Below are 26,643 nucleotides of genomic sequence, written 5' to 3'. Positions count from 1 at the left end.
AGCCCACCACATCCCCATAACCCCCAGTCCCCATAACCCCACCACTCTCACAGCCCCATAACCCCCAGCCCTCACCGTAACTCCCCACCTCCAGCCCCCATAACCCCACATCCGCATAACCCCACTCACACCCATAACCCCAGCCCACCACATCCTCATAACCCCCAGCCCCATAACTCCCCACCCCCACAACCCCAGCCCAGCACATCCCCATAATCCCTCCGCCCCATAACCCCCACCCCCAGCTCCTCCACCCCCACATCCCCATAACTCCCCACTCACCCCACATCCCCATAACCCCAGCCCACCACATCCCCATAACTCCCCCCCACAACCCCAGCCCAGCACATCCCCATAATCCCTCCGCCCCATAACTCCCACCCCACAACCCACACACCCATAACCCCCACCCCCAGCTCCTCCACCCCCACATCGCCATAACCCCACAACCCCAGCCCCATAACTCCCCACCTCACAACCCACACTCTCACACCCCATAACCCCAGCCCACCACATCCCCATAACCCCCAGTCCCCATAACCCCACCACTCTCACAGCCCCATAACCCCAGCCCTCACCATAACTCCCCACCTCCAGCCCCCATAACCCCCACATCCGCATAACCCCACTCACACCCATAACCCCAGCCCACCACATCCTCATAACCCCAGCCCCCATAACTCCCCACCCCCACAACCCCAGCCCAGCACATCCCCATAATCCCTCCGCCCCATAACTCCCCACCCCACAACCCACTCTCACACACCCATAACCCCCACCCCAGCTCCTCCACCCCCACATCCCCATAACCCCCACCCCACCCCACAACCCACCCCCATAACTCCCACAACCCACGCTCACACACCCATAACCCCCAACCCCACATCCCCATAACCCCAGCTCCTCCACCCCACATCCCTATAACCCCACTCACCCCAACCCCACATCCCCATAACTCCCCAGCTCCTCCACCCCCACAACCCCATAACTCCCCACTCACACCCATAACCCCAGCCCTCACATCCCGATAACGCCCCAGCTCCTCCAGCCCCCACATCCCCACAACCCCATAACTCCCACCCCACTCTCACACACCCATAACCCCCAACCCCACATCCCCATAACCCCCAGCTCCTCCACCCCACATCCCTATAACCCCACTCACCCCCAACCCCACATCCCCATAACTCCCCAGCTCCTCCACCCCCACATCGCCATAACTCCCCACTCACACCCATAACCCCCCAGCCCCTCACATCCCGATAACCCCAGCTCCTCCAGCCCCCACATCCCCACAACCCCATAACTCCCACCCCACTCTCACACACCCATAACCCCAGCCCAGCACATCCCCATAACTCCCCACTCACCCCCACAACCCCCACATCCCCATAACCTCCCTAGCCCCTAAAACTCCCACCCCACAACCCCAGCCCAGCACATCCCCATAATCCTCCGCCCCATAACTCCCACCCCACAACCCACTCTCACACACCCATAACCCCACCCCCAGCTCCTCCACCCCACATCCCCATAACCCCCACCCCACATCCCCATAACCCCAGCCCCCATAACTCCCCACCCCACAACCCACCCCATAACTCCCACAACCCACGCCTCACACACCCATAACCCCAACCCCACATCCCCATAACCCCAGCTCCTCCACCCCACATCCCTATAACCCCACTCACCCCAACCCCACATCCCCATAACTCCCAGCTCCTCCACCCCCACATCGCCATAACTCCCACTCACACCCATAACCCCCCAGCCCCTCACATCCCGATAACCCCCCAGCTCCTCCAGCCCCCACATCCCCATAACCCCACAACCCCAGCCCCCATAACTCCCCCACCCCACTCACACACCCATAACCCCAGCCCAGCACATCCCCATAACCCCCACTCACCCCACAACCCCACATCCCCATAACCTCCCACTCACCCCACAACCCCCACATCCCCATAACCTCCCACTCACCCCAACCCCACATCCCCATAACTCCCCAGCTCCTCCACCCCACATCGCCATAACTCCCCACTCACACCCATAACCCCCCAGCCCCTCACATCCCGATAACCCCCAGCTCCTCCAGCCCCCACATCCCCACAACCCCATAACTCCCCACTCACAGACCCATAACCCCAGCCCAGCACATCCCCATAACCCCAGTCCCCATAACCCCACCACTCTCACAGCCCCATAACCCCCAGCCCTCACCATAACTCCCCACCTCCAGCCCCCATAACCCCACATCCGCATAACCCCACTCACACCCATAACCCCAGCCCACATCCTCATAACCCCAGCCCCATAACTCCCACCCCCACAACCCCAGCCCAGCACATCCCCATAATCCTCCGCCCCATAACTCCCCACCCCACAACCCACTCTCACACACCCATAACCCCACCCCAGCTCCTCCACCCCACATCCCCATAACTCCCCACTCACCCCACATCCCCATAACTCCCCACCCCACAACCCCAGCCCACCACATCCCCATAACCCCAGCCCCCATAACTCCCACAACCCACGCTCTCACACACCCATAACCCCAACCCCACATCCCCATAACTCCCCAGCTCCTCCACCCCACATCGCCATAACCCCACAACCCCAGCCCCCATAACTCCCCACCTCACAACCCACACTCTCACACCCCCATAACCCCAGCCCACCACATCCCCATAACCCCAGTCCCCATAACCCCACCACTCTCACAGCCCCATAACCCCAGCCCCCTCACCAATCTCCCACCTCCAGCCCCCATAACCCCACATCCGCATAACCCCACTCACACCCATAACCCCAGCCCACCACATCCTCATAACCCCCAGCCCCATAACTCCCCACCCCACAACCCCAGCCCAGCACATCCCCATAATCCTCCGCCCCTTAACCCCCACCCCAGCTCCTCCACCCCACATCCCCATAACTCCCAGCTCCTCCCACATCCCCATAACCCCACTCACCCCAACCCCACATCCCCATAACTCCCAGCTCCTCCACCCCACATCCCCATAACCCCACTCACCCCCAACCCCACATCCCCATAACCCCAGCTCCTCCACCCCACATCCCTATAACCCCACTCACCCCCAACCCCACATCCCCATAACTCCCAGCTCCTCCACCCCCACATCCCCATAACCCCCACTCACACCCATAACCCCAGCCCACCACATCCCCATAACCTCCCTAGCCCCTAAAACTCCCACCCCACAACCCCAGCCCAGCACATCCCCATAATCCCTCCGCCCCATAACTCCCCACCCCACAACCCACTCTCACACACCCATAACCCCACCCCTGCTCCTCCACCCCACATCCCCATAACCCCACCCCACAACCCCAGCCCCATAACTCCCACCCCACAACCCACCCCCATAACTCCCCACAACCCACGCTCACACACCCATAACCCCCAACCCCACATCCCCATAACCCCAGCTCCTCCACCCCACATCCCTATAACCCCACTCACCCCCAACCCCACATCCCCATAACTCCCCAGCTCCTCCACCCCCACATCGCCATAACTCCCACTCACACCCATAACCCCAGCCCCTCACATCCCGATAACCCCCAGCTCCTCCAGCCCCACATCCCCACAACCCCATAACTCCCCACCCCACTCTCACACACCCATAACCCCCAACCCCACATCCCCATAACCCCAGCTCCTCCACCCCACATCCCTATAACCCCACTCACCCCCAACCCCACATCCCCATAACTCCCAGCTCCTCCACCCCACATCGCCATAACCCCACTCACACCATAACCCCAGCCCACCACATCCCCATAACCTCCTAGCCCCTAAAACTCCCCACCCCCACAACCCCAGCCCAGCACATCCCCATAATCCTCCGCCCCATAACTCCCCACCCCACAACCCACTCTCACACACCCATAACCCCACCCCCAGCTCCTCCACCCCCCACATCCCCATAACCCCCCCACCCCCACCCCACAACCCACCCCCATAACTCCCCCACAACCCACGCTCTCACACACCCATAACCCCCCAACCCCCCACATCCCCATAACCCCAGCTCCTCCACCCCACATCCCTATAACCCCCACTCACCCCCAACCCCACATCCCCATAACTCCCAGCTCCTCCACCCCCACATCGCCATAACTCCCCACTCACACCCATAACCCCAGCCCCTCACATCCCGATAACTCCCCAGCTCCTCCAGCCCCACATCCCCACAACCCCATAACTCCCACCCCACTCTCACACACCCATACCCCCCCAACCCCCCACATCCCCATAACCCCCAGCTCCTCCACCCCCCCCACATCCCTATAACCCCCCACTCACCCCCAACCCCCCACATCCCCATAACTCCCCAGCTCCTCCACCCCACATCCCTATAACCACTCAACCCCACATCCCCATAACTCCCCAGCTCCTCCACCCCCACATCGCCATAACTCCCCACTCACATCCAGCTCCTCCAGCCCCCACATCCCCACAACCCCATAACTCCCCACCCCACTCTCACACCCATAACCCCAACCCCACATCCCCATAACCCCAGCTCCTCCACCCCACATCCAGCTCCTCCACCCCACATCGCCATAACCCCACTCACACCCATAACCCCAGCCCACCACATCCCCATAACCTCCCTAGCCCCTAAAACTCCCCACCCCACAACCCCAGCCCAGCACATCCCCATAATCCTCCGCCCCATAACTCCCACCCCACAACCCACTCACACACCCATAACCCCACCCCCAGCTCCTCCACCCCCACATCCCCATAACCCCACCCCACCCCACAACCCACCCCATAACTCCCACAACCCACGCTCTCACACACCCATAACCCCAACCCCACATCCCCATAACCCCAGCTCCTCCACCCCACATCCCTATAACCCCACTCACCCCCAACCATCCCCATAACTCCCCAGCTCCTCCACCCCCACATCGCCATAACTCCCCACTCACACCCATAACCCCCAGCCCTCACATCCCGATAACCCCCAGCTCCTCCAGCCCCCACATCCCCACAACCCCCATAACTCCCCACCCCACTCTCACACACCCATAACCCCAACCCCACATCCCCATAACCCCAGCTCCTCCACCCCACATCCCTATAACCCCCAACCCCACATCCCCATAACTCCCCAGCTCCTCCACCCCCATCGCCATAACTCCCACTCACACCCATAACCCCTCACATCCCCAGCTCCTCCAGCCCCACATCCCCACAACCCCCATAACTCCCCACCCCACTCTCACACCCATAACCCCAGCCCACCACATCCCCATAACCTCCTAGCCTAAAACTCCCCACCCCCACAACCCCCAGCCCAGCACATCCCCATAATCCCTCCGCCCATAACTCCCACCCCACAACCCACTCTCACACACCCATAACCCCCACCCCCAGCTCCTCCACCCCACATCCCCATAACCCCCACCCCACCCCACAACCCACCCCCATAACTCCCACAACCCACGCTCTCACACACCCATAACCCCAACCCCACATCCCCATAACCCCAGCTCCTCCACCCCACATCCCCATAACCCCACTCACCCCAACCCCACATCCCCATAACTCCCAGCTCCTCCACCCCCACATCGCCATAACTCCCCACTCACCATAACCCCAGCCCTCACATCCCGATAACCCCCAGCTCCTCCAGCCCCACATCCCCACAACCCCATAACTCCCCACCCCACTCTCACACACCCATAACCCCAACCCCACATCCCCATAACCCCAGCTCCTCCACCCCCACATCCCTATAACCCCAACATCCCCATAACTCCCCAGCTCCTCCACCCCACATCCCTATAACCCCACTCACCCCAACCCCCACATCCCCATAACTCCCAGCTCCTCCACCCCACATCGCCATAACTCCCCACTCACATCCCGATAACCCCAGCCCTCACATCCCGATAACCCCCCAGCTCCTCCAGCCCCCACATCCCCACAACCCCCCATAACTCCCCACCCCCCACTCTCACACACCCATAACCCCAACCCCCACATCCCCATAACCCCAGCTCCTCCACCCCACATCCCTATAACCCCCACTCACCCCAACCCCACATCCCCATAACTCCCAGCTCCTCCACCCCACATCGCCATAACCCCACTCACACCCATAACCCCAGCCCACCACATCCCCATAACCTCCTAGCCCCTAAAACTCCCCACCCCCACAACCCCAGCCCAGCACATCCCCATAATCCCTCCGCCCCATAACTCCCACCCCACAACCCACTCTCACACCCATAACCCCACCCCTGCTCCTCCACCCCACATCCCCATAACCCCACCCCACCCCACAACCCACCCCATAACTCCCACAACCCACGCTCACACACCCATAACCCCAACCCCACATCCCCATAACCCCCAGCTCCTCCACCCCACATCCCTATAACCCCACTCACCCCCAACCCCACATCCCCATAACTCCCCAGCTCCTCCACCCCCATCGCCATAACTCCCCACTCACACCCATAACCCCCAGCCTCACATCCCGATAACCCCAGCTCCTCCAGCCCCACATCCCCACAACCCCATAACTCCCCACCCCCACTCTCACACACCCATAACCCCCAACCCCACATCCCCATAACCCCAGCTCCTCCACCCCACATCCCTATAACCCCCACTCACCCCCAACCCCACATCCCCATAACTCCCAGCTCCTCCACCCCCACATCGCCATAACTCCCACTCACACCCATAACCCCCAGCCCTCACATCCCGATAACTCCCCAGCTCCTCCAGCCCCCATCCCCACAACCCCCATAACTCCCACCCCACTCTCACACACCCATAACCCCCAACCCCACATCCCCATAACCCCAGCTCCTCCACCCCACATCCCTATAACCCCACCACCCCCAACCCCACATCCCCATAACTCCCCAGCTCCTCCACCCCACATCGCCATAACCCCACTCACACCCATAACCCCAGCCCACCACATCCCCATAACCTCCTAGCCCCTAAAACTCCCCACCCCACAACCCCCAGCCCAGCACATCCCCATAATCCCCTCCGCCCCATAACTCCCACCCCACAACCCACTCTCACACACCCATAACCCCACCCCAGCTCCTCCACCCCCACATCCCCATAACCCCCACCCCACCCCACAACCCACCCCATAACTCCCCACAACCCACGCTCTCACACACCCATAACCCCCAACCCCCATCCCCATAACCCCAGCTCCTCCACCCCACATCCCTATAACCCCACTCACCCCCAACCCCACATCCCCATAACTCCCAGCTCCTCCACCCCACATCGCCATAACTCCCACTCACACCCATAACCCCAGCCCCTCACATCCCGATAACCCCAGCTCCTCCAGCCCCATCCCCACAACCCCATAACTCCCCACCCCACTCTCACACACCCATAACCCCCAACCCCACATCCCCATAACCCCAGCTCCTCCACCCCACATCCCTATAACCCCCACTCACCCCCAACCCCACATCCCCATAACTCCCCAGCTCCTCCACCCCCACATCCCTATAACTCCCACTCACCCCCACATCCCCATAACTCCCCACCCCACATCGCCATAACTCCCCCCCAGCCCTCACATCCCGATAACCCCCAGCTCCTCCAGCCCCACATCCCCACAACCCCATAACTCCCCACCCCACTCTCACACCCATAACCACATCCCCATAACCCCAGCTCCTCCACCCCACATCCCTATAACCCCACTCACCCCCAACCCCACATCCCCATAACTCCCAGCTCCTCCACCCCACATCGCCATAACCCCACTCACACCCATAACCCCAGCCCACCACATCCCCATAACCTCCCTAGCCCCTAAAACTCCCCACCCCCACAACCCCAGCCCAGCACATCCCCATAACCCCACCCCCCAGCTCCTCCACCCCACATCCCCATAACCCCAGCTCCTCCACCCCACATCCCATAACCCCCAACCCCACATCCCCATAACTCCCCAGCCCCATAACCCCCAGCCCCTCACCCCAGCTCCTCCAGCCCCTCACCCCCATAACCCCCAGCCCCGCCCCCATAACCCCCAGCCCCACATCCCCATAACCCCTGCCGGCACCTACCGGGGCTCGCGCGCTCCGTTCGCTCTGCCCGGCCGGCCTCCCGCCGGCGCTGACAGGCCGCGCGCTCTCAGGGCACCGGCCAATGGCGGCGCCCAGCCGGGGGCGGTTCGGCCAATCGGGGGCCTCGCCTTGCGGTTCAAAAACGCTCCCGGCCGTTCATTGGGCGGTCGGGCGAAGGGAGGGCGGGGCTAGAGTCAGCCGGTCCCGCCCCTCCCGCCTCGCCATTCAGCGCCGCATTCGGAAGACTCCGCCCCCGCCCTGCTATTGGTCACCGGTCCCGACAGACCCCGCCCCCAACCCCTCCTCTCTGTCCCCGCCCTCCGCCCTGCCATTGGATACCGACCCTGCCCCATCAGACTTCCCATTGGCCGCCGCGCCAGTCTCCTCCCCTCTCATTGGTTGGCACAGCACGCCCGTCTCCTCCCGCTAGTTCGCTATTGGCTGCCCGGGCCTGGCCGTCCTCTCATTGGCTCTGCTAGGCCCCGTTGTCCCCTCCCCGGCGAACACCGCGCCGGGGCAGGCTCGCGCGACGGTGGGGGCGGGGTTGTGAGGCGGGGAGCCGCGCGCCGCTGCTGCCCTCGCGTCTGTTGCCACGTCACTGGGGAGCGGGCGGGGCTCGTGCCGGCGCCGTTAAGATTAACACAAGGAGGTTCCTGTCAATCACTCCAGCCTGCGGCCAATCAGAGAAGGGAGGCGTGGCGCCCCTGCCATTTTGTGAGGGGTCCCGGCTTCTGCCCGGGAACGGAGGGCGGTGCCCAGCCAATCACGAGCGAAGAGGCAGAGCCCAGCCAATCACGGAAGAGGGGGAGGGCAGCCAGCTCGTGGAGGGAGGCGCCCAGCCAATCGGGGATGATGAGAGGCACCTCCCTCAGCCAATGAGAGGGAAGAGATGGGGAGCAAGAAAAAAAAGGAAGGAGCCGGCCAATCAGAGGGAAGAGGCGGAGAGTGGGGGCAAGGCCCAGCCAATCACAAGCAAGACAGTGGGCTGGCTCCAGCCAATCCCAGGGAAGAGCCGCTGCAAACTCCCAGCCAATCAGAGCAGCGAGGGTGGAGCTGGTCCCGCCCCCCTGGAGCCCCTCACCCTGGCACCAGGGCCTTGGGGGGCTGGGCTCGGAGCCAGGGGGCCCAGGGGCAGCCGGAGCCTGGGGCTGCGTCCCCGGCCGGCTTGGCTCATAGCCACCTGCTGGCCCTGTGGCTCCCAGCTTTCGCCCACATCCAGTGGCAAGGAGTTCCGCAGGTTAACACCGTGCTTGGCTGTCAACCGCTGCCGGCCGGGTCAGCGGGTGACCCCTGGCTGGTCGGGGGTTGTGCGAAGGGGGTGACGAACGCTTGTCGATCTCCTACCCGCTCCGGCCGTCGTCTCTTTTCCAGGCCCAACAGTCCCCCCCACCCCTTCCTTTTATCCCGCTCGCCTCCCCGGTGTGGGCTGACCCACACGGCGACACCAACGCTGCAAACACGCCCGTCATGTTATTCACCTCTCCGGTGGCTTACGCTGCCGCTGCAAATGTGCTTCTAATGTCATTCGCCTCTATTGCGAGTGACTGTAACGTGGTCCCCCACTAGGGCAGGGGGCTCGATCGTGACTGTAACGTTATAACGTTTGCACGGGGACAGACTGTGATTGTAACGTCATTGCAACAGGCTAATTACAGCGTTGTCCCCCGCTATTGCAAGCAGGTAGGTTGCGACTGTAACTTTACAACGTTGTCCCCCGCTATTGCAAGCAGGTAGGTTGCAACTGTAACTTCATTGTCCCCCGCTATTGCAAGTAGGTAGGTTGCAACTGTAACTTCATTGTCCCCCGCTATTGCAAGCAGGTAGGTTGCAACTGTAACTTTACAATGTCCCCCGCTATTGCAAGCAGGTAGGTTGTGTCGGTAACTTTACAATGTTGTCCCCCGCTATTGCAAACAGGTAGATTGTGACTGTAACTTTACAATGTTGTCCCCCGCTATTGCAAACAGGTAGATTGTGACTGTAACTTTACAATGTTGTCCCCCGCTATTGCAAACAGGTAGATTGCGACTGTAACATTACAGCATTGTCCCCCGCTATTACAAGCAGGTAGGTTGTGACTGTAACTTTACAATGTTGTCCCCCGCTATTGCAAACAGGTAGATTGCGACTGTAACATTACAGCATTGTCCCCCGCTATTACAAGCAGGTAGGTTGTGACTGTAACTTTACAATGTTGTCCCCCGCTATTGCAAGCAGGTAGATTGTGACTGTAACATTACAGCATTGTCCCCCGCTATTGCAAGCAAGTAGGTTGTGACTGTAACTTTACAATGTTGTCCCCCGCTATTGCAAACAGGTAGGTTGTGTCGGTAACTTTACAATGTTGTCCCCCGCTATTGCAAGCAGGTAGATTGTGACTGTAACATTACAGCATTGTCCCCCGCTATTGCAAGCAGGTAGGTTGCGACTGTAACTTTACAATGTTGTCCCCCGCTATTGCAAGCAGGTAGGTTGCGACTGTAACTTTACAACGTTGTCCCCCGCTATTGCAAGCAGGTAGGTTGCGACTGTAACTTCATTGTTCCCCGCTATTGCAAGCAGGTAGGTTGCGACTGTAACTTTACAATGTTGTCCCCCGCTATTGCAAGCAGGTAGGTTGCGACTGTAACTTTACAATGTCCCCCGCTATTGCAAACAGGTAGGTTGCGACTGTAACTTTACAATGTTGTCCCCCGCTATTGCAAGCAGGTAGATTGTGACTGTAACATTACAGCATTGTCCCCCGCTATTGCAAGCAAGTAGGTTGTGACTGTAACTTTACAATGTCCCCCGCTATTGCAAGCAGGTAGGTTGCGACTGTAACTTTACAATGTTGTCCCCCGCTATTGCAAACAGGTCGATTGTGACTGTAACATTACAACGTTGTCCCCCCACTGGTGCAAAGGAACAGATTCTGACTGTAACTATGCCCCCCGCCGTTGCAAAGGAGTCAATGGCGACTGTAACATTATAACGGTAGCCTGCAACACTGCAAAAGAACAGACTTGCCTGTACAACAGCACGTAAACAAGCTGAACGCACAACTTGTCAGCACTACAGTAGCTTTAATCACAACTTAACCCCTTTTAACAACACAATAAACCTACCCCGAGCCGCTCGGAGGACCCCGGCGGGTCCTCGTCCCAGCGGCGCCCCCCAACCCCGCCCCACAGAGCGGGGCCGCCAGTGAGGTTCAGACAGGAGCGAGCCGCGGTGTTGCGGACCGCGGCCGCGGAGACTCTAATCACGTCTCATGCGCTCTCCGATCATCATGTGCTGCCCCCCGGCGGGGGAACAGGTAAGGATGTACCTCACTGACGATACAGGCCGCCTCCCGCCGCCGGGACCCAGCGCCCGCCCACGGCTGCTACGCTCAGGGTGAGCGCCGCAATCCCACCCGGGGGGCACCCCCCCGTCTCATCGCTGGTCCTGCCCCCCACTTCCACCGCCCCGAGGGGCTCCGGTGGGGCCCCGGATGGCAAAAGGCGGCGCATGACCGGCCCCGTGCTTTCCTCCCACAATGCCCCACGGCGCATATTTGCATCCGCCGCAAGCCGGTAGCGACCGTATGTCTCAGGAAAGAGGGGCGTGCGGCTTTTTGTAGCCGCGGCGTCAGGGCTATGACCGTAGCTACCCAAAAAGACAGGCAAGCAGATTTGCAGTTAATTGTGTGTGTGTGAACTGAGCCCCCCCCCCTCTGCTCGTTCTGCACGGCCGGGTTTGCAGCCCCCCCCCAATCTCCCATGGGGCTCTGGGGCAGTCTCGGGCCTCCTTGCTGGTGGGGGGCAGGCCTGAGCCCCTTCCCCAATCAGCCCACTCCCAGCTCCTGACCCCCCACCCCAGGGAGACCCCCGCTCTGCTCCCCCGGGATCTCACCACTATGCCCAGGTGGGGCGGGGGGGGGGGGGCGGACCGACCCAACCGTGCCTGGGCGGGGGGGGGGAATGGCTGATCCATTCAACACGGTATTTCAGTCCCTGTTCACAGCCCCATATGTTGAGTCAGCCCCCCAGCTCTGCCGGTGCCCCTCACTCCCAACCCGCAGCCCCTGCCAGCCCAGCCCTGCCCCCCCCCCAGCTCTGCCGGTGCCCCTCACTCCCGACCCGCAGCCCCTGCCAGCCCAGCCCTGCCCCCCCCAGCTCTGCCGGTGCCCCTCACTCCCGACCCGCAGCCCCTGCCAGCCCAGCCCTGCCGGTGCCCCTCACTCCCGACCTGCAGCCCCGGCCAGCCTGGCCCTGCCCCCAGCTCTGCCAGTGCCCCTCACTCCCGACCCGCAGCCCCTGCCAGCCCAGCCCTTCCCCAGCTCTGCCGGTGCCCCTCACTCCCGACCCGCCGCCCCTGCCAGCCTGGCCCTGCCCCCCCAGCCCTGCCGGTGCCCCTCACTCCCGACCCGCAGCCCCTGCCAGCCTGGCCCTGCCCCCCCAGCTCTGCCGGTGCCCCTCACTCCTGACCCGCAGCCCCCCAGCTCTGCCAATGCCCGCACTGCGTTTGCCCCTCAAGCCGGACGCCCAGCCCCCCGGGGCCAGCAGTGACTGTGAGGGGAGAGCGCCCCCTGCCGAATCAGCCCCCTTCTCATGGGATCACCCCCAAAGCCCCTCACCGTGTGCGTTCTGCCCCCCAGCCCATGGGGAGGGGGGAGCAGACTGGGACAGACCCCAGCTCGTTAGAAACGCCAGCTTTATTCACGGGGTGGGGGACGCAGCCAGAGGGGGAGCCGCTGGTAGAAACAGAGGAATAATTCTTCTCCCTCGCCGCGTCAGCTGCTCCTTAGGGGCTGTGCCCCACTGATCCTCTCACCGCTGTGCAGTGGGGCTGTGCCAAGTGCAGTCCTGCCTGCTGCCACTGGAGGGTGCTGCAAGGGCCCATGGGAATGATGCAGGGTGCAGTGTCTCCTGCTGCCACTGGGGTGTCCTGGGGGGGCACTGCAGGTTGCTATGGGACTGACACAGGGTGCAGTGCCGCCTGTTGCCCCAGAGAATCTCCTGCGGGGGCGCTGCAGGTTACTATGGGACTGACACAGGGTGCAGTGCCGCCTGTTGCCCCTGGGAGTCTCCTGGGGGGCGCTGCAGGTTGCTAAGGGGCTGACACAGGGTGCAGTGCCGCCTGTTGCCCCTGGGAGTCTCCTGCGGGGGCACTGCAGGTTGCTATGGGACTGACACAGGGTGCAGTGCCGCCTGTTGCCCCTGGGAGTCTCCTGCGGGGGCACTGCAGGTTGCTATGGGACTGACACAGGGTGCAGTGCCGCCTGTTGCCCCTGGGGGTCTTCTGGGGGGCACTGCAGGTTGCTATGGGACTGACGCAGGGTGCACTACTGCCTGTTGCACCTGGGGGTCTCCTGGGGGGCGCTGCAGGTTGCTATGGGACTAACACAGGGTGCAGTGCCGCCTGTTGCCCCTGGGGGGACACTGCAGGTTGCTATGGGACTGACGCAGAGTGCAGTGCCGCCTGTTGCCCCTGGGGGGACACTGCAGGTTACTATGGGACTGACACAGGGTGCAGTGCCGCCTGTTGCCCCGGGGGGTCTCCTGGGGGGCGCTGCAGGTTGCTATGGGACTGACGCAGAGTGCAGTGCCGCCTGTTGCCCCTGGGGTCTCCTGGGGGGGGCGCTGCAGGTTGCTATGGGACTGACGCAGGGTGCAGTGCCGTCTGCTGCCACTGGGGTGTCCTGGTGAAGGCCACTGCAGGCTCCTATGGGGCTAACTCAGCCCTGCCCCCTAGCGGCAGAGCCCCAGGGCCTGACTGCCCCATGCAGCCACCCCATCACCAGCTGCCCCCGTCCAGCGCCGGGTCCGTAGGGCTGAGGCGCAGCGGCAGGCAGTGGTGAGCTCGCTGTCCGGCGTAGCCACCCCCCGGCTCGGAGCCCGTGGGGCCAGCGGTACAGACCTCCCGGGGGGCCCGGCTCCGGCTCACAGGGGCTTCCTCTTGAACCCGAAGACGGAGACGAAGAGCAGGATCTCGAAGGCAGCGGGCAGGGCGCTGGGGGCACAAGGGCAGGCGGGGTCAGTGCCAGGGGCAGGACGTTCCCGAGGGGCCCACCCCGCCCCTCCCCCTCGGGCGCAGCTACCTGCAGAAGGCCAGAATGTACCAGTAGGTGGCGCTCTCCCAGCGCTCCACGACAAAGAAGGAGAGACAGATGGAGGCGCTGCAGTGAGCGGCCAACGCTGGGGAGGAGCCGTCAGGAAAATAACCCGTCGTGGAGAGAACAGGCATCGGGAGACAGGCCCTGTCCCCTCTAGGGGGCGCCAGGTTCCCTTCCGGCCCCAGGGCGGGGGCTGGCTGGCTCAGGGGGTGGGGAATGGGGCAGGGGCCTGTCCTCTCTAGGGGGCGCCGGCTCCCACCCGGCCCCAGGGCAGGGACTGGCTGGCTCTGGGGGGCGGGGAGTGGGGCAGGGGCCGGGCCTCTCTTGGGGGGGCCGGCTCCCACCCGGCCCCAGGGCAGTGACTGGCTGGCTCAGGGGGGCGGGGAATGGGGCAGGGGCCTGTCCCCGCTAGGGGGCGCCAGCTCCCACCCGGCCCCAGGGCAGGGACTGGCTGGCTCAGGGGGGCGGGGAATGGGGCAGGGGCCTGTCCCCTCTAGGGGGCGCCAGCTCCCACCCGGCCCCAGGGCAGGGCCTGGCTGGCTCAGGGGGGCGGGGAATGGGGCAGGGGCCTGTCCCCGCTAGGGGGCGCTGAGTAGCGTGACCAGATGTCCCGATTTTATAGGGCCAGTCCTGATTTTTGGGTCTTTTTCTTATCTAGGCTCCTATGACCCCCCCACCCCGTGTCCCGATGTCTCACCCTTGCTGCCCGCTCACCCTAGTGCAGAGGGGAGGGGGTGCGGCTCCTGCAGGGGGCGCCACTGACCTGCAGAAGGCAAAGATCCACCAGTAGAGGCTGCTGTCCCACTGGTCGAAGAGGAAGAAGAGCAGGGCCACGGCGGCGGCACTGTGGGCCCCGATGGCTGGGGTGGGAGCGGAGTCAGGGACCAACAACGGGGACCAATGTGGGGGGGCAGATGCAGCTGGGGGGGGGGGGAAGGGGGCTGCCCCAGTCCCCTCTCTCCCAGACCCATCCAGGCCCTGGAGTCTCCACCGTGGATGCCAGCAGTGCTAACCAGGGGGCTCTTTTGGGGTTCGCTGAGTGAAACCCCCTCCTCCCCATTCCCCGCCCCCCTGAGCCAGCCAGTCCCTGCCCTGGGGCCGGGTGGGAGCCGGCGCCCCCTAGAGGGGACAGGCCCCTGCCCCATTCCCCGCCCCCCTGAGCCAGCCAGTCCCCGCCCTGGGGCCGGGTGGGAGCCGGCGCCCCCTAGAGGGGACAGGCCCCTGCCCCATTCCCTGCCCCCCCTGAGCCAGCCAGTCCCCGCCCTGGGGCCGGGGGGGAGCCGGCGCCCCCTAGAGGGGACAGGCCCCTGCCCCATTCCCTGCCCCCCTGAGCCAGCCAGGCCCTGCCCTGGGGCCGGGTGGGAGCTGGCGCCCCCTAGAGGGGACAGGCCCCTGCCCCATTCCCCGCCCCCCTGAGCCAGCCAGTCCCCGCCCTGGGGCCGGGTGGGAGCTGGCGCCCCCTAGAGGGGACAGGCCCCTGCCCCATTCCCCGCTCCCCTGAGCCAGCCAGTCCCCGCCCTGGGGCCGGGTGGGAGCTGGTGCCCCCCAGAGGGGACAGGCCCCTGCCTCATTCCCCCCGCCCGAACCCAGACAGCAAGTGCAGCCCAGAGGTGGCGCCCCCTGGGGACGACAGTCGTGCTGGGGGGGGATGCTGACACCCCCGTCGGGGGGTGCAGGGCAGAAGGATACAGAGCAGACTCTGCGTCTTGTTGAACATGGACACCCCGGCCAGGAAGCCGGCCAGCTCCACGGCGAACAGGCCCAACGTCACCGCCAGGGCCACCACCAGCCTGGGCTCGGCGCCGACGCCCGGACGGGAGACGCGGGGTTACACGGGCCCAGGCCGGGGGCGGGCGCAACCCCGCCAGGCCCGTCCGCCACCCCTCACTGCCAGGCCACTTCTCCCCACGGGCCCAGACCCCGGCAATGTCACGCCTCCCCCCTCTCAGAGCCCACTTCTGCCCCCTCTGCAGTCCCGGCATCCCCCCCCCACGCCCTGCTGGGCCCATCCTCCTCCCAGGTGCCCCCCCGGCCTCCCCCCAGGCGCTGGCTGACTCACTCCACGTCCTGGCGCTGGTACTGCTGCTGGCTGTACTGCAGGGGCAGGGAGGCGAGGACATTGTTGTCCTGGAAGACAGGGGGGCAGCGAGATCAGCCCTGCAGGCGGCAGCGCCCTGGGCGCGCCACTCAGGGGAGGGTGGGCTGGGGCAGAGTCGGGGGCAGAGCAGAGGCAGGGGAAAGGATGCTGTTCTGGCTCCCAGCCCCCCTGCTCTCACCACCAGCCCTCACTCCCCTCCCAGAGCCAGGGAGAGAACCCAGGAGTCCTGGCTCCCAGCCCCCCCTGCTCTAACCACCAGCCCCCACTCCCCTCCCAGAGCCCGGGAGAGAACCCAGGAGTCCTGGCTCCCAGCCCCCCCTGCTCTAACCCACCAGCCCCCACTCCCCTTCCAGAGCCGCAGGGAGAACCCAGGAGTCCTGGCTCCCAACCCCCCTGCTCTAACCTACCAGCCCCCACTCCCCTCCCAGAGCCGGGGGGAGAACCCAGGAGTCCTGGCTCCCAGCCCCGCTGCTCTCACCGCCAACCCCCACTCCCCTCCCAGAGATGGGATAGAACCCAGGAGTCCTGGTGCACATTGTTGCTACCTACCTCCCTGCAGCCATAACCCCTCCCGGATTCCTGCAGCCAGTGCTCCCCACACCCCTCCTCTCACCTCTGGAAAGTGACTGGTGTGTGTGTTGAATGTGCGGTGGGTGCACATGCTGGGGGATGGGAGGGGCACAATGTGTGGGTGAGATGAAAGCCCTGCTGCTGTTTTGGGGGTGGTGCTGGATGATTGTGTACACCGTGTTAGGTGGTGAGTGTGTTGGGAGATCTGTATGTGTGTCGCAGGGCTGTGCATGGGGTAGTGGCAGGCGGGTGTGGCCGGGGCAGCTGTGCACGTTGTATGGGTGGTGTGTCATATGGATGGATGTTGTACGGGTGTGTGTCGTGGGGGGCAGGTGGCCATCGTCGGGATGGGCATATGGTCTGGGGATGTATTGTAGGCATGGGTGTGTTATGGTGGTGTGTGTTGTAGGCCTGGTCGTCATATGAGCGTGCGTTGTCGGGGTGGGTGTGCGTCACAGGCATCAACGGGGTCGGCATGTTGTATGGGTGTACATCACAGGTGCGGGTATCATAAAGGTATGAGTTGTCGGGGCAGACATGTTGGACAGGTGTACGTCATATGGGTGTACATCCTTGGGGTGGGCGGGCAGACATGCTGTATGGGTGTACCTCACAAGCATCATACGGGTGTAGTGTTGTCAGGGTGGGCAGGCGGGAGGGCTGTATGGGTAGGCATCGTCAGGGTGTGCGGGCAGGTGTGCTGTACGGGCGTACCTTGTGGGTGCCATACAGTTGTGCATCATTGTGGTGATTGGATGGAAATGCTGCACGGGTGAGCAGGTGTGCTGTATGGGTATACGTTGTGGGCGTCACACGGGTGTGCGTTGTTGGGGTGGATGGGCGGGCATGCTGTCTGGGTGTAAGATCGTGGGTGTCACACAGGGTGGGTGTCGTCGGGGTGGATGGGCGGCCATGCTGTCTGGGTGTAAGATCGTGGGTGTCACACAGGGTGGGTGTTGTCGGGGTGGATGGGCGGCCATGCTGTCTGGGTGTAAGATCGTGGGTGTCACACAGTGTGGGTGTTGTCGGGGTGGATGGGCGGCCATGCTGTCTGGGTGTAAGATTGTGGGTGTCATACAGCGTGGGTGTCGTCGGGGTGGATGGGCGGCCATGCTGTCTGGGTGTAAGATCGTGGGTGTCACACAGGGTGGGTGTCGTCAGGGTGGATGGGAGGGCATGCTGTCTGGGTGTAAGATTGTGGGTGTCATACAGTGTGGGTGTCGTCGGGGTGGATGGGAGGGCATGCTGTCTGGGTGTAAGATCGTGGGTGTCATACAGGGTGGGTGTCGTCGGGGTGGATGGGCAGCCATGCTGTCTGGGTGTAAGATCGTGGGTGTCACACAGGGTGAGTGTTGCCGGGGTGGATGGGCGGCCATGCTGTCTGGGTGTAAGATCGTGGGTGTCACACAGGGTGAGTGTTGCCGGGGTGGATGGGCGGCCATGCTGTCTGGGTGTAAGATCGTGGGTGTCACACAGGGTGCGTGTTGCCGGGGTGGATGGGCGGCCATGCTGTCTGGGTGTAAGATCGTGGGTGTCACACAGGGTGAGTGTTGCCGGGGTGGATGGGCGGCCATGCTGTCTGGGTGTAAGATCGTGGGTGTCACACAGCGTGGGTGTCGTCGGGGTGGATGGGTGGCCATGCTGTCTGGGTGTAAGATCGTGGGTGTCACACAGCGTGGGTGTTGTCAGGGTGGATGGGCGGGCATGCTGTCTGGGTGTAAGATCGTGGGTGTCACACAGCGTGGGTGTCGTCGGGGTGGATGGGCGGCCATGCTGTCTGGGTGTAAGATCGTGGGTGTCACACAGGGTGGGTGTCGTCGGGGTGGATGGGCGGCCATGCTGTCTGGGTGTAAGATCGTGGGTGTCACACAGCGTGGGTGTCGTCGGGGTGGATGGGTGGCCATGCTGTCTGGGTGTAAGATCGTGGGTGTCACACAGGGTGAGTGTTGCCGGGGTGGATGGGCGGCCATGCTGTCTGGGTGTAAGATCGTGGGTGTCACACAGGGTGAGTGTTGCCGGGGTGGATGGGCGGCCATGCTGTCTGGGTGTAAGATCGTGGGTGTCACACAGGGTGAGTGTTGCCGGGGTGGATGGCGGCCATGCTGTCTGGGTGTAAGATCGTGGGTGTCACACAGGGTGAGTGTTGCCGGGTGGATGGGCGGCCATGCTGTCTGGGTGTAAGATCGTGGGTGTCACACAGGGTGAGTGTTGCCGGGGTGGATGGGCGGCCATGCTGTCTGGGTGTAAGATCGTGGGTGTCACACAGGGTGGGTGTCGTCGGGGTGGATGGGCGGCCATGCTGTCTGGGTGTAGGATCGTGGGTGTCATACAGGGTGGGTGTCGTCGGGGTGGATGGGCGGGCATGCTGTCTGGGTGTAAGATCGTGGGTGTCACACAGCGTGGGTGTCGTCGGGGTGGATGGGCGGCCATGCTGTCTGGGTGTAAGATCGTGGGTGTCACACAGCGTGGGTGTCGTCAGGGTGGATGGGTGGCCATGCTGTCTGGGTGTAAGATCGTGGGTGTCACACAGCGTGGGTGTCGTCAGGGTGGATGGGTGGCCATGCTGTCTGGGTGTAAGATCGTGGGTGTCACACAGTGTGGGTGTCGTCAGGGTGGATGGGTGGCCATGCTGTCTGGGTGTAGGATCGTGGGTGTCATACAGGGTGGGCATCGTCGGGGTCTCTTACCCGGGACCAGAAGATGGTGATGATGATGACGAGATGGGCCGTGAGGGTCAGGAAGCGGGCGGGCACCAGGCCGCTGACCAGCACCATCGCCAGGCGCCCCCCACTGGCAGGGTCCTCTGGGCAGGGCCTGGCCGGGGGAGAGCAAAGGCGTCAGGCTGGGGTGACCAAAGGCAGCACCAGGCCCCACCGCAGCCCCCCATGGAACCCCCCAATTCCCATTCTCCCCCCTCCCCGCATCGCCGCCAACCCTGTGGAGACCCCCTCCCCCATCCCCGCACCCCCCTCATGGAACCCTCCCATCCCCGCCCCAGACTCCCCCCCCCCCCCTCGTGGAACCCCCCCCCCCCCCCACCCCAGAGAGACTTCCCTCCCACCAGCACCCCCCTCGTGGAACCTCCCCATCCCGCCCCACATAGAGATTCCCCTCTCCCAGCCTCACCCCCTCGTGGAACCTCCCATCCCCGCCCCCACAGAGACTCCCATCCCCATGCCCCCTCATGGAACCCCCATCCCGAGTCCCCTGACAGCAACTCCTCCTCCCCATGCCCCCTCATGGAACCCCTCCATCCCCAAGTCCCCATGAGACTTCTCCTCCCCATCTCCCCCTCATGGAACCCCTCCCCGCCTCCCCACAGAGACTCCCCATGCCCCCCCCATGAAACCCCCATCCCCACCCCACTAGAGACTCCATCTCCCCATCCCCCCTCATGGAACCCCCCATTCCCACCCACCATAGAGACTTCTCCTCCCCAGCCTCGCACACCCCTCGTGGAACCCCCATCCCGCCCCTCAGAGATTCCCCTCCCCAAGCCTCACCCCCCATGGATCCTCCCGTCCCGCCCCCATAGACTCCTCCTCCCCATCCTCATTGTGGAACCCCCCATCCCGCTCCCCACAGACACTCCCCTCCCCACCCCCTTGTGGAACCCTCCCATCCCGCCCCCACAGAGACTCCCCTCCCCATGCCCCTCATGGAACCCCCCATCCCGCCCCCAGACACTCCCCTCCCCATCCCGCCCCCTCTTGGAACCCCCATCCCCGCCCCCTGATAGCAACTCCTCCTCCCCATGCCCCCTCGTGGAACCCCCATCGCCCCAGAGACTCCCCTCCCCACGCCCCCTCATGGAACCCCCAGCCCCGCCCCATAGAGACTCCCCTCCCCACGCCCCCTCATGGAACCCCCAGCCCCACCCCATGAGACTCCTCCCCACGCCCCCATAGAGACTCCTCCCCATGCCCCCTCATTGAACCCCCCATCCCGCCCCCAGACACTCCCCTCCCCACGCCCCCTCATTGAACCCCCATCCCGCCCCAGACACTCCCCTCCTCCACGCCCCCTCATTGAACCCCCATCCCGCCCCCAGACACTCCTCCCCACGCCCCCTTGTGGAACCCTCCCATCCCGCCCCCACAGAGACTCCCCTCCCCACCCCCTCATGGAACCCCCCCATCCCCGCCCCCACAGAGACTCCCCTCCCCACGCCCCTCACTGAACCCCCATCCCGCCCCCAGACACTCCCCTCCCCACGCCCCCTCATGGAACCCCCAGCCCCGCCCCAATAGAGACTCCCCCCGTGGAACCCCCTCTCTCCCCCCTCCTGGAACCCCCGCCCCGCGCGCCCACCCCCGAACGGGCTCGCGCTCCGCCTCTGTCTCTCTCGCGCTCAGGCCCGAGGCTCCGTTGTTGCCCCTGGCAACCGACCAACGGCCCAGCAGCTCCCGGCCCCGCCCTTCGCCGCACCCCGCGCGCGGGCGAGCGAGAGAGAGCGCGTCCGAGCGCTCGGAGGAGATCTCGCGAGATCGGCGGCGCCGAGCCCTACGCCGCCATCTTGGCTGAGGGCAGAGAGAAGGGCAGCGGCCCCTTCCCCCTGCGCTGAGCCCTCCCCCAGGGCCATATGGGACAAATAGGGACCCCACCTCTCCAGGGCAATAAGGGACCCCCTCCCCAAGGGATATATAGGGACTCCCCTCCCCAGGGCAATAGGGGATCATCTCCCCCAGGGCCATATGGGACAAATAGGGACCCCCAGCTCTCCAGTGCAATAAGGGACCCTCTCCCCCAGGGATATATAGGGACTCCCCTCCCCAGGGCAATAGGGGATCATCTCCCCCAGGGCCATATGGGACAAATAGGGACCCCACCTCTCCAGGGCAATAAGGGACCCCCTCCCCAAGGGATATATAGGGACTCCCCTCCCCAGGGCAATAGGGGATCATCTCCCCCAGGGCCATATGGGACAAATAGGGACCCCCAGCTCTCCAGTGCAATAAGGGACCCTCTCCCCCAGGGATATATAGGGACTCCCCTCCCCAGGGCAATAGGGGATCATCTCCCCCAGGGCCATATGGGATAAATAGGGACCCCACCTCTCCAGTGCAATAAGGGACCCCCTCCCCCAGGGATATATAGGGACTCCCCTCCCCAGGGCAATAGGGGATCATCTCCCCCAGGGCCATATGGGACATATAGGGACGCCCAGCTCTCCAGTGCAATAAGGGACCCCTCCCCAGGGCTATATAGGGACTCCCCTCCCCAGGGCAATAGGGGATCATCTCCCCCAGGGCCATATGGGATAAATAGGGACCCCACCTCTCCAGTGCAATAAGGGACCCTCTCCCCCAGGGATATATAGGGACTCCCCTCCCCAGGGCAATAGGGGATCATCTCCCCCAGGGCCATATGGGACAAATAGGGACCCCCAGCTCTCCAGAGCAATAAGGGACCCCCCTCCCCCAGGACCATATAAGACAGAAAGGGACCCCCTCCCCCAGGGCCATATGGAACAAATAGGGACCCCCAGCTCTCCAGAGCAATACGGGACCCCCTCCCCCAGGACCATATAAGACAGAAAGGGACCCCCTCCCCCAGGGCCATATAAGACAGAAAGGGACCCCCTCCCCCAGGGCCATATGGGACATATAGGGACTCCCCCTCCCCAGGGCAATACAGGGACACCCTCCCCTAAGCCCATATAGGTCCCAGCTCCTCCTAGGGCCATATGGTATCCATGAGGCTTAAAGGCTTCCAGTCTGATGAGGGCAAATCCCACCCGCATGGCATCAAGGAACCTCCCCTCCCCACCCCTCATCTGTCCCCTCTCCAAAGTTATGTCCAGCCCCTCTTAACTCCAGGCCCGTGTCCAGTCCTGACCTCACCCTTAGGCCAAACGCCCCAGATGGATGGGGTGGGGGGAATAGATTTGGGGAGCTGGGCTGAGACCCAGGCATAGAGAGGAGTTCTCATAGGGGTAGGACATAGTTGGGGGTGGGGGTAGCTCAGTGGTAGAGGGTATGTATGAGGCCTCAGGTTTGATCCCTGGCATCTCTGAGGGTTTTGTTATTGCATCTGGAGCTGGAGCTGTTTCCCTCTGAGGCTCTAGATCCAGGCAGCTCACCAGGGACTGAAAAAAATGATTTCTACACGGGTATCAGCCAATCAGCAACCAGTAAAGTGATTTATACCCAGGTATCTGCCAATCAGCAATGAACACATTTATTTATATCCGTGTATCCTCCAGTCAGCAAGAGGCGAAATGATTTAGACCCAGGTATCCACCAATCAGCAAGGAGCAAAATAATTGATACGCAGGTATCCTTCCATCATCACTGGACAAAACGATTTACACCTGGCTACGCTCCAATCAACATAAGAAGCATCATGATTAGCAAGTCCTTCTTGCTGTCGGCGTTTGAAGAATGGTTGAGTCTTAAAACTACGGGCAGAGGGGGGAAATCTGGAAAAAATGTATTTCTCATCTCGTGTTGCTTTTGTAAAGTAAAAGTTAAGGAACAGAATCTTTCTACCCTCACCCTAGCTGTCTATGCACCTCTCTGCTCACACACCCCTCTATTTACCTACCTGCTTACCCCATCCTGAAATGTATCTGCTTAGAAAGTCAGAGCTCTGAGCCATAACATGCTCATTGCACCCACAAAGAAAAGACACTCTGCAGCAGGGAGGAGAGGAACTGGCATCACCCAGCTGCGATGGCCGAGTGGTTAAGGCGTTGGACTTGAAATCCAATGGGGTTTCCCCGCGCAGGTTCAAATCCTGCTCGCAGCGGTTAGCTACTTTTGCTCAGAGAGGCGACGCCCAGAGATCTCGCTGGCTCGGGGCATTTTAGGGCGTGAAATGCCCGGCAGGGGCCTGTGGGTTGGCCAGGTGGGTGGCACTGCTGGGTCCTGTGGCCAAGGGGAATGATCTCCAAATTTCTCAGCGGGGCTGGCTAGGGGATCCCTGAACGCTCAGAGACAGGCCCTGGGTGGTCAGCATTCAGGACTCGCGCTCTGACTCAGGGCTCCTTCCACCCAACAAACCCGTCATCGACTCTCCAGCCAAAAACCCGCCCCGGCTCAGGTGGGATCCTACCCCCAGGGCCAATCTGTGGACATGAGCCCGGTGCCAGAGCCCTGATCCCCGCAGAGTGGCCTCCCCAGCCGGACACCGGCAGGGACGTGTCCGCCGACAGGCCAGGGCAGAGATACTGCGGAGATGCCAGGCTGGGTCTGCAGCTGCGGGCTGGAACTGGCCTCTGACCCAGCCACTGATGTCCAACCCGGAGTGAGACCCCCTTCGCCCCACGGCACAGAGAGCCAGAGGGGTTCTGATCCCCGCGACGCCTGCCCTCTGCCAGGGCCTGGGAGGCTGGCAGTGGTTGATAATCACTCCAAGTCCCCCTCATGGGGAAGAACAGAATTGCCTGCATTGCCCTCGGTATGATCGCCATGTTTGCGACGTGGCGTTCAGCCCTCGACTCCAATCCACTCTCATGCTTCAGGGCTGCAGCCAGTCGCCTGCAGGGGGTCAGGAAGGATGGGCCCTCCCCATCCGTCTGTCTCAGCCCCTCCTGTTCTCTGCCAGTTTCGTCTCCTGAGAGATAAGATGCTTTGGTCTAACTAATGTCAATCTAGGGGTAGCTGGGTGAAGTGGACCGGCCTGGAGGACAGAGTAAATGCTGCAATGGGCTCTTAAAACATGATTGAACAATACTAACGAATCTTAATAAGATGCGGCTTTTCGGTGACACCTCAAGGTGTCGCCCTTTCCCTTCCATGGCACCGTTTGTCCTACTGATACAACCCACCGTTGCTAGTTAATATTAGACTGCCGGCCTTATGAGATTTGCCTTTAGTTATTTCAGGGACATTGCACCCTGCAGGGACCTGCAGGTGCGTTTGCAATCAGAGTGGGTTTGCTAGCAGCTGGGAATGGGCGATGGGATGGATCACTCTGTAATTGCCCTGTTCTGTTCATTCCCGCGGAAGCACCTGGCATTGGCCACTGTCGGAAGACAGGACAAGACATGGACCTTTGGTCTGACCCAGTCTGGCCGTTCTTATATTCTTACATCCTGCATTGGTTTTACCTCTGGCAAGATCTTTTTTTTCCAGGGAGCAGCATTGAGCATAGGTAGCCGGCTTCCAGCTCCCCACCCACCCTCCAGGTCCTGGGTTGTCTTTCTCCAGCCACCTTCCCTCTGAAGTCACAGGCACATGCATAGTTTCGGCCCTGCAAACAAGCTAAGGGTGGCTGTCCCCAAGCATTCACGCATCCCATTTCATATGGGGGTGCGTAGGCCAGGGTGGTATTTTCCTGGAAAGTTTGGGGAGGAAACAGGGCCGGATTGAGACCTTAAGCACTGAAAAGATTATGGTGCCCCCTATATGTAATTCAAAATAAAAACAATACTATACCGTAAAATAACGTTTTATTTTTCGAAATGACACAAAACTTTACATGTATGTTGACATTAAAGTAGCTTCTTTCTAGATCTTCTGATTGCAAAATTCTGAATAAGTTCATCGAAGCTGACTCGACGAAGCATGTCCGCTTCCATACACAACAGGGAAAGTGAATCATGTCTGTCCTGGCGCACTGTTGTTCTCTGAGGGTTTCTTAGCCCTTTCAGCTGAGAAAAAGAGCGTTCTGCGGAGCAGTTAGTATCATCAATGTTAGAAAAATACATAGTGTGATCTCTACATGTTAAGGTTTCTCCCCCACTCTGAACTTTAGGGTACAGATGTGGGGACCTGCATGGACACTTCTAAGCCTAATTAGTAGCTTAGATCTGTTAACGCTGCCACCAGCCAGAAATTTCAGTGTCTGGATCACTTTCTGTCCCCCCAAAACCTTCCCCTGCCAGGGCAGCCTTGAGAGGCTTTTTCACCAAGTTCCTGGTGAACACCGATCCAACCCCTTGGATCTTAACACAAGGAGAATTTAATCATCCCCCCACCAATTCCTGGTGAGTCCAGATCCAATCCCCTTGGATCTTAACACAAGGAAAAAATTAATCAGGTTCTTAAAAAGAAAGCTTTTAATTAAAGAAAGAAAGGTAAAAATCATCTCTGTAAAATCAGGATGGAAAATAGCTTTACAGGGTAATCAGATTCATAGAGCCCAGAGGAAACCCCCTCTAGCCTTAGGTTCAAAGTTACAGCAAACAGAGGCAAAATCCTCTTAGCAAAAAGGAACATTTACAAGTTGAGAAAACAAAAATAAGACTAACACACCTGGCCTGGCTATTACTTACAAGTTTGAAACATGAGAGACTGATGCAGAAAGATTTGGAGAGCCTGGATGGATGTCTGGTCCCTCTTAGTCCCAAGAGCGAACAACCCCCAAACAACGAGCACAAACAAAAGACTTCCCTCCACCAAGATTTGAAAGTATCATCATCATCATTCATCATTCATGCCCGTCACCCCAACCGGGGTATGGGCCGCCAACCACAGATCTCCATAGTCTTCTATCCTGGGCCATTCGCTCTAGCTGGTTCCAGGTATAGCCCATTTTTTTGCTATCAACCTGAAGGTCGCGTCGCCAGGTATTTCTTGGGCGGCCTCTTTTCCGCTTGCCTTGGGGGTTCCACTGCAGTGCCTGTCTGGTGATGTTGGTTGGCTGCTTGCGTAGTGTATGTCCTATCCAGCCCCACCTTCTCCTTCTAATTTCTTCCTCTGCTGGGAGTTGATGGGTCCTCTCCAAGAGGTGGATGTTACTGATGGTGTCTGGCCAGCGGATCTGGAGAATCCTTCTGAGGCAGCTATTAATGAAGGTCTGGATCTTCCTGGTGGTTGTTTTGGTTGTCCTCCAGGTTTCAGCT

General features: G+C 61.7%; 1 protein-coding gene and 2 non-coding genes across 6 annotated transcripts in view; 1 reads left to right on the top strand and 2 right to left on the bottom strand.

Moving 5' to 3' along the window:
- Positions 1 to 21,287, bottom strand: part of LOC120381926 (transmembrane protein 107-like) — a 36,517-nt gene extending 15,230 nt beyond the window's left edge. Inside the window, exons 1-7 of one of the 4 annotated variants that reach the window (XM_039500095.1) lie at positions 21,165 to 21,287; positions 19,541 to 19,667; positions 16,245 to 16,312; positions 15,875 to 15,975; positions 14,171 to 14,267; positions 13,990 to 14,082; positions 12,767 to 13,730 (exon numbers count right to left, since the gene is read on the bottom strand). In XM_039500095.1, coding sequence (XP_039356029.1) covers positions 14,013 to 14,082; positions 14,171 to 14,267; positions 15,875 to 15,975; positions 16,245 to 16,312; positions 19,541 to 19,627 — 423 coding nt within the window. In that variant the 5' untranslated portion in view covers positions 19,628 to 19,667; positions 21,165 to 21,287 and the 3' untranslated portion in view covers positions 12,767 to 13,730; positions 13,990 to 14,012. Of the gene's footprint in view, positions 1 to 8,106; positions 8,255 to 12,766; positions 13,731 to 13,989; positions 14,083 to 14,170; positions 14,268 to 15,874; positions 15,976 to 16,244; positions 16,313 to 19,540; positions 19,668 to 21,164 lie in introns of those variants that run through there. The other 3 variants (XM_039500096.1, XM_039500088.1, XM_039500091.1) reach the window with 3 other exon arrangements.
- LOC120381997 lies at positions 11,299 to 11,427 on the bottom strand. Its single transcript, XR_005588214.1, has one exon. It is a non-coding gene; the product is annotated as a U8 small nucleolar RNA (small nucleolar RNA).
- A 2,234-nt stretch (positions 21,288 to 23,521) lies between the features above and the next one.
- Positions 23,522 to 23,603, top strand: TRNAS-UGA. The gene has a single exon. It is a non-coding gene; the product is annotated as a tRNA-Ser (tRNA).
- The last annotated feature ends 3,040 nt before the right edge of the window (positions 23,604 to 26,643 follow it).

Source organism: Mauremys reevesii, linkage group 14, assembly GCF_016161935.1.
Source record: "Mauremys reevesii isolate NIE-2019 linkage group 14, ASM1616193v1, whole genome shotgun sequence".
Taxonomy (NCBI): domain Eukaryota; kingdom Metazoa; phylum Chordata; order Testudines; family Geoemydidae; genus Mauremys; species Mauremys reevesii.
Note: the sequence above shows the minus strand (reverse complement) of the source record. Positions and strands in the feature narration are given on the sequence as shown.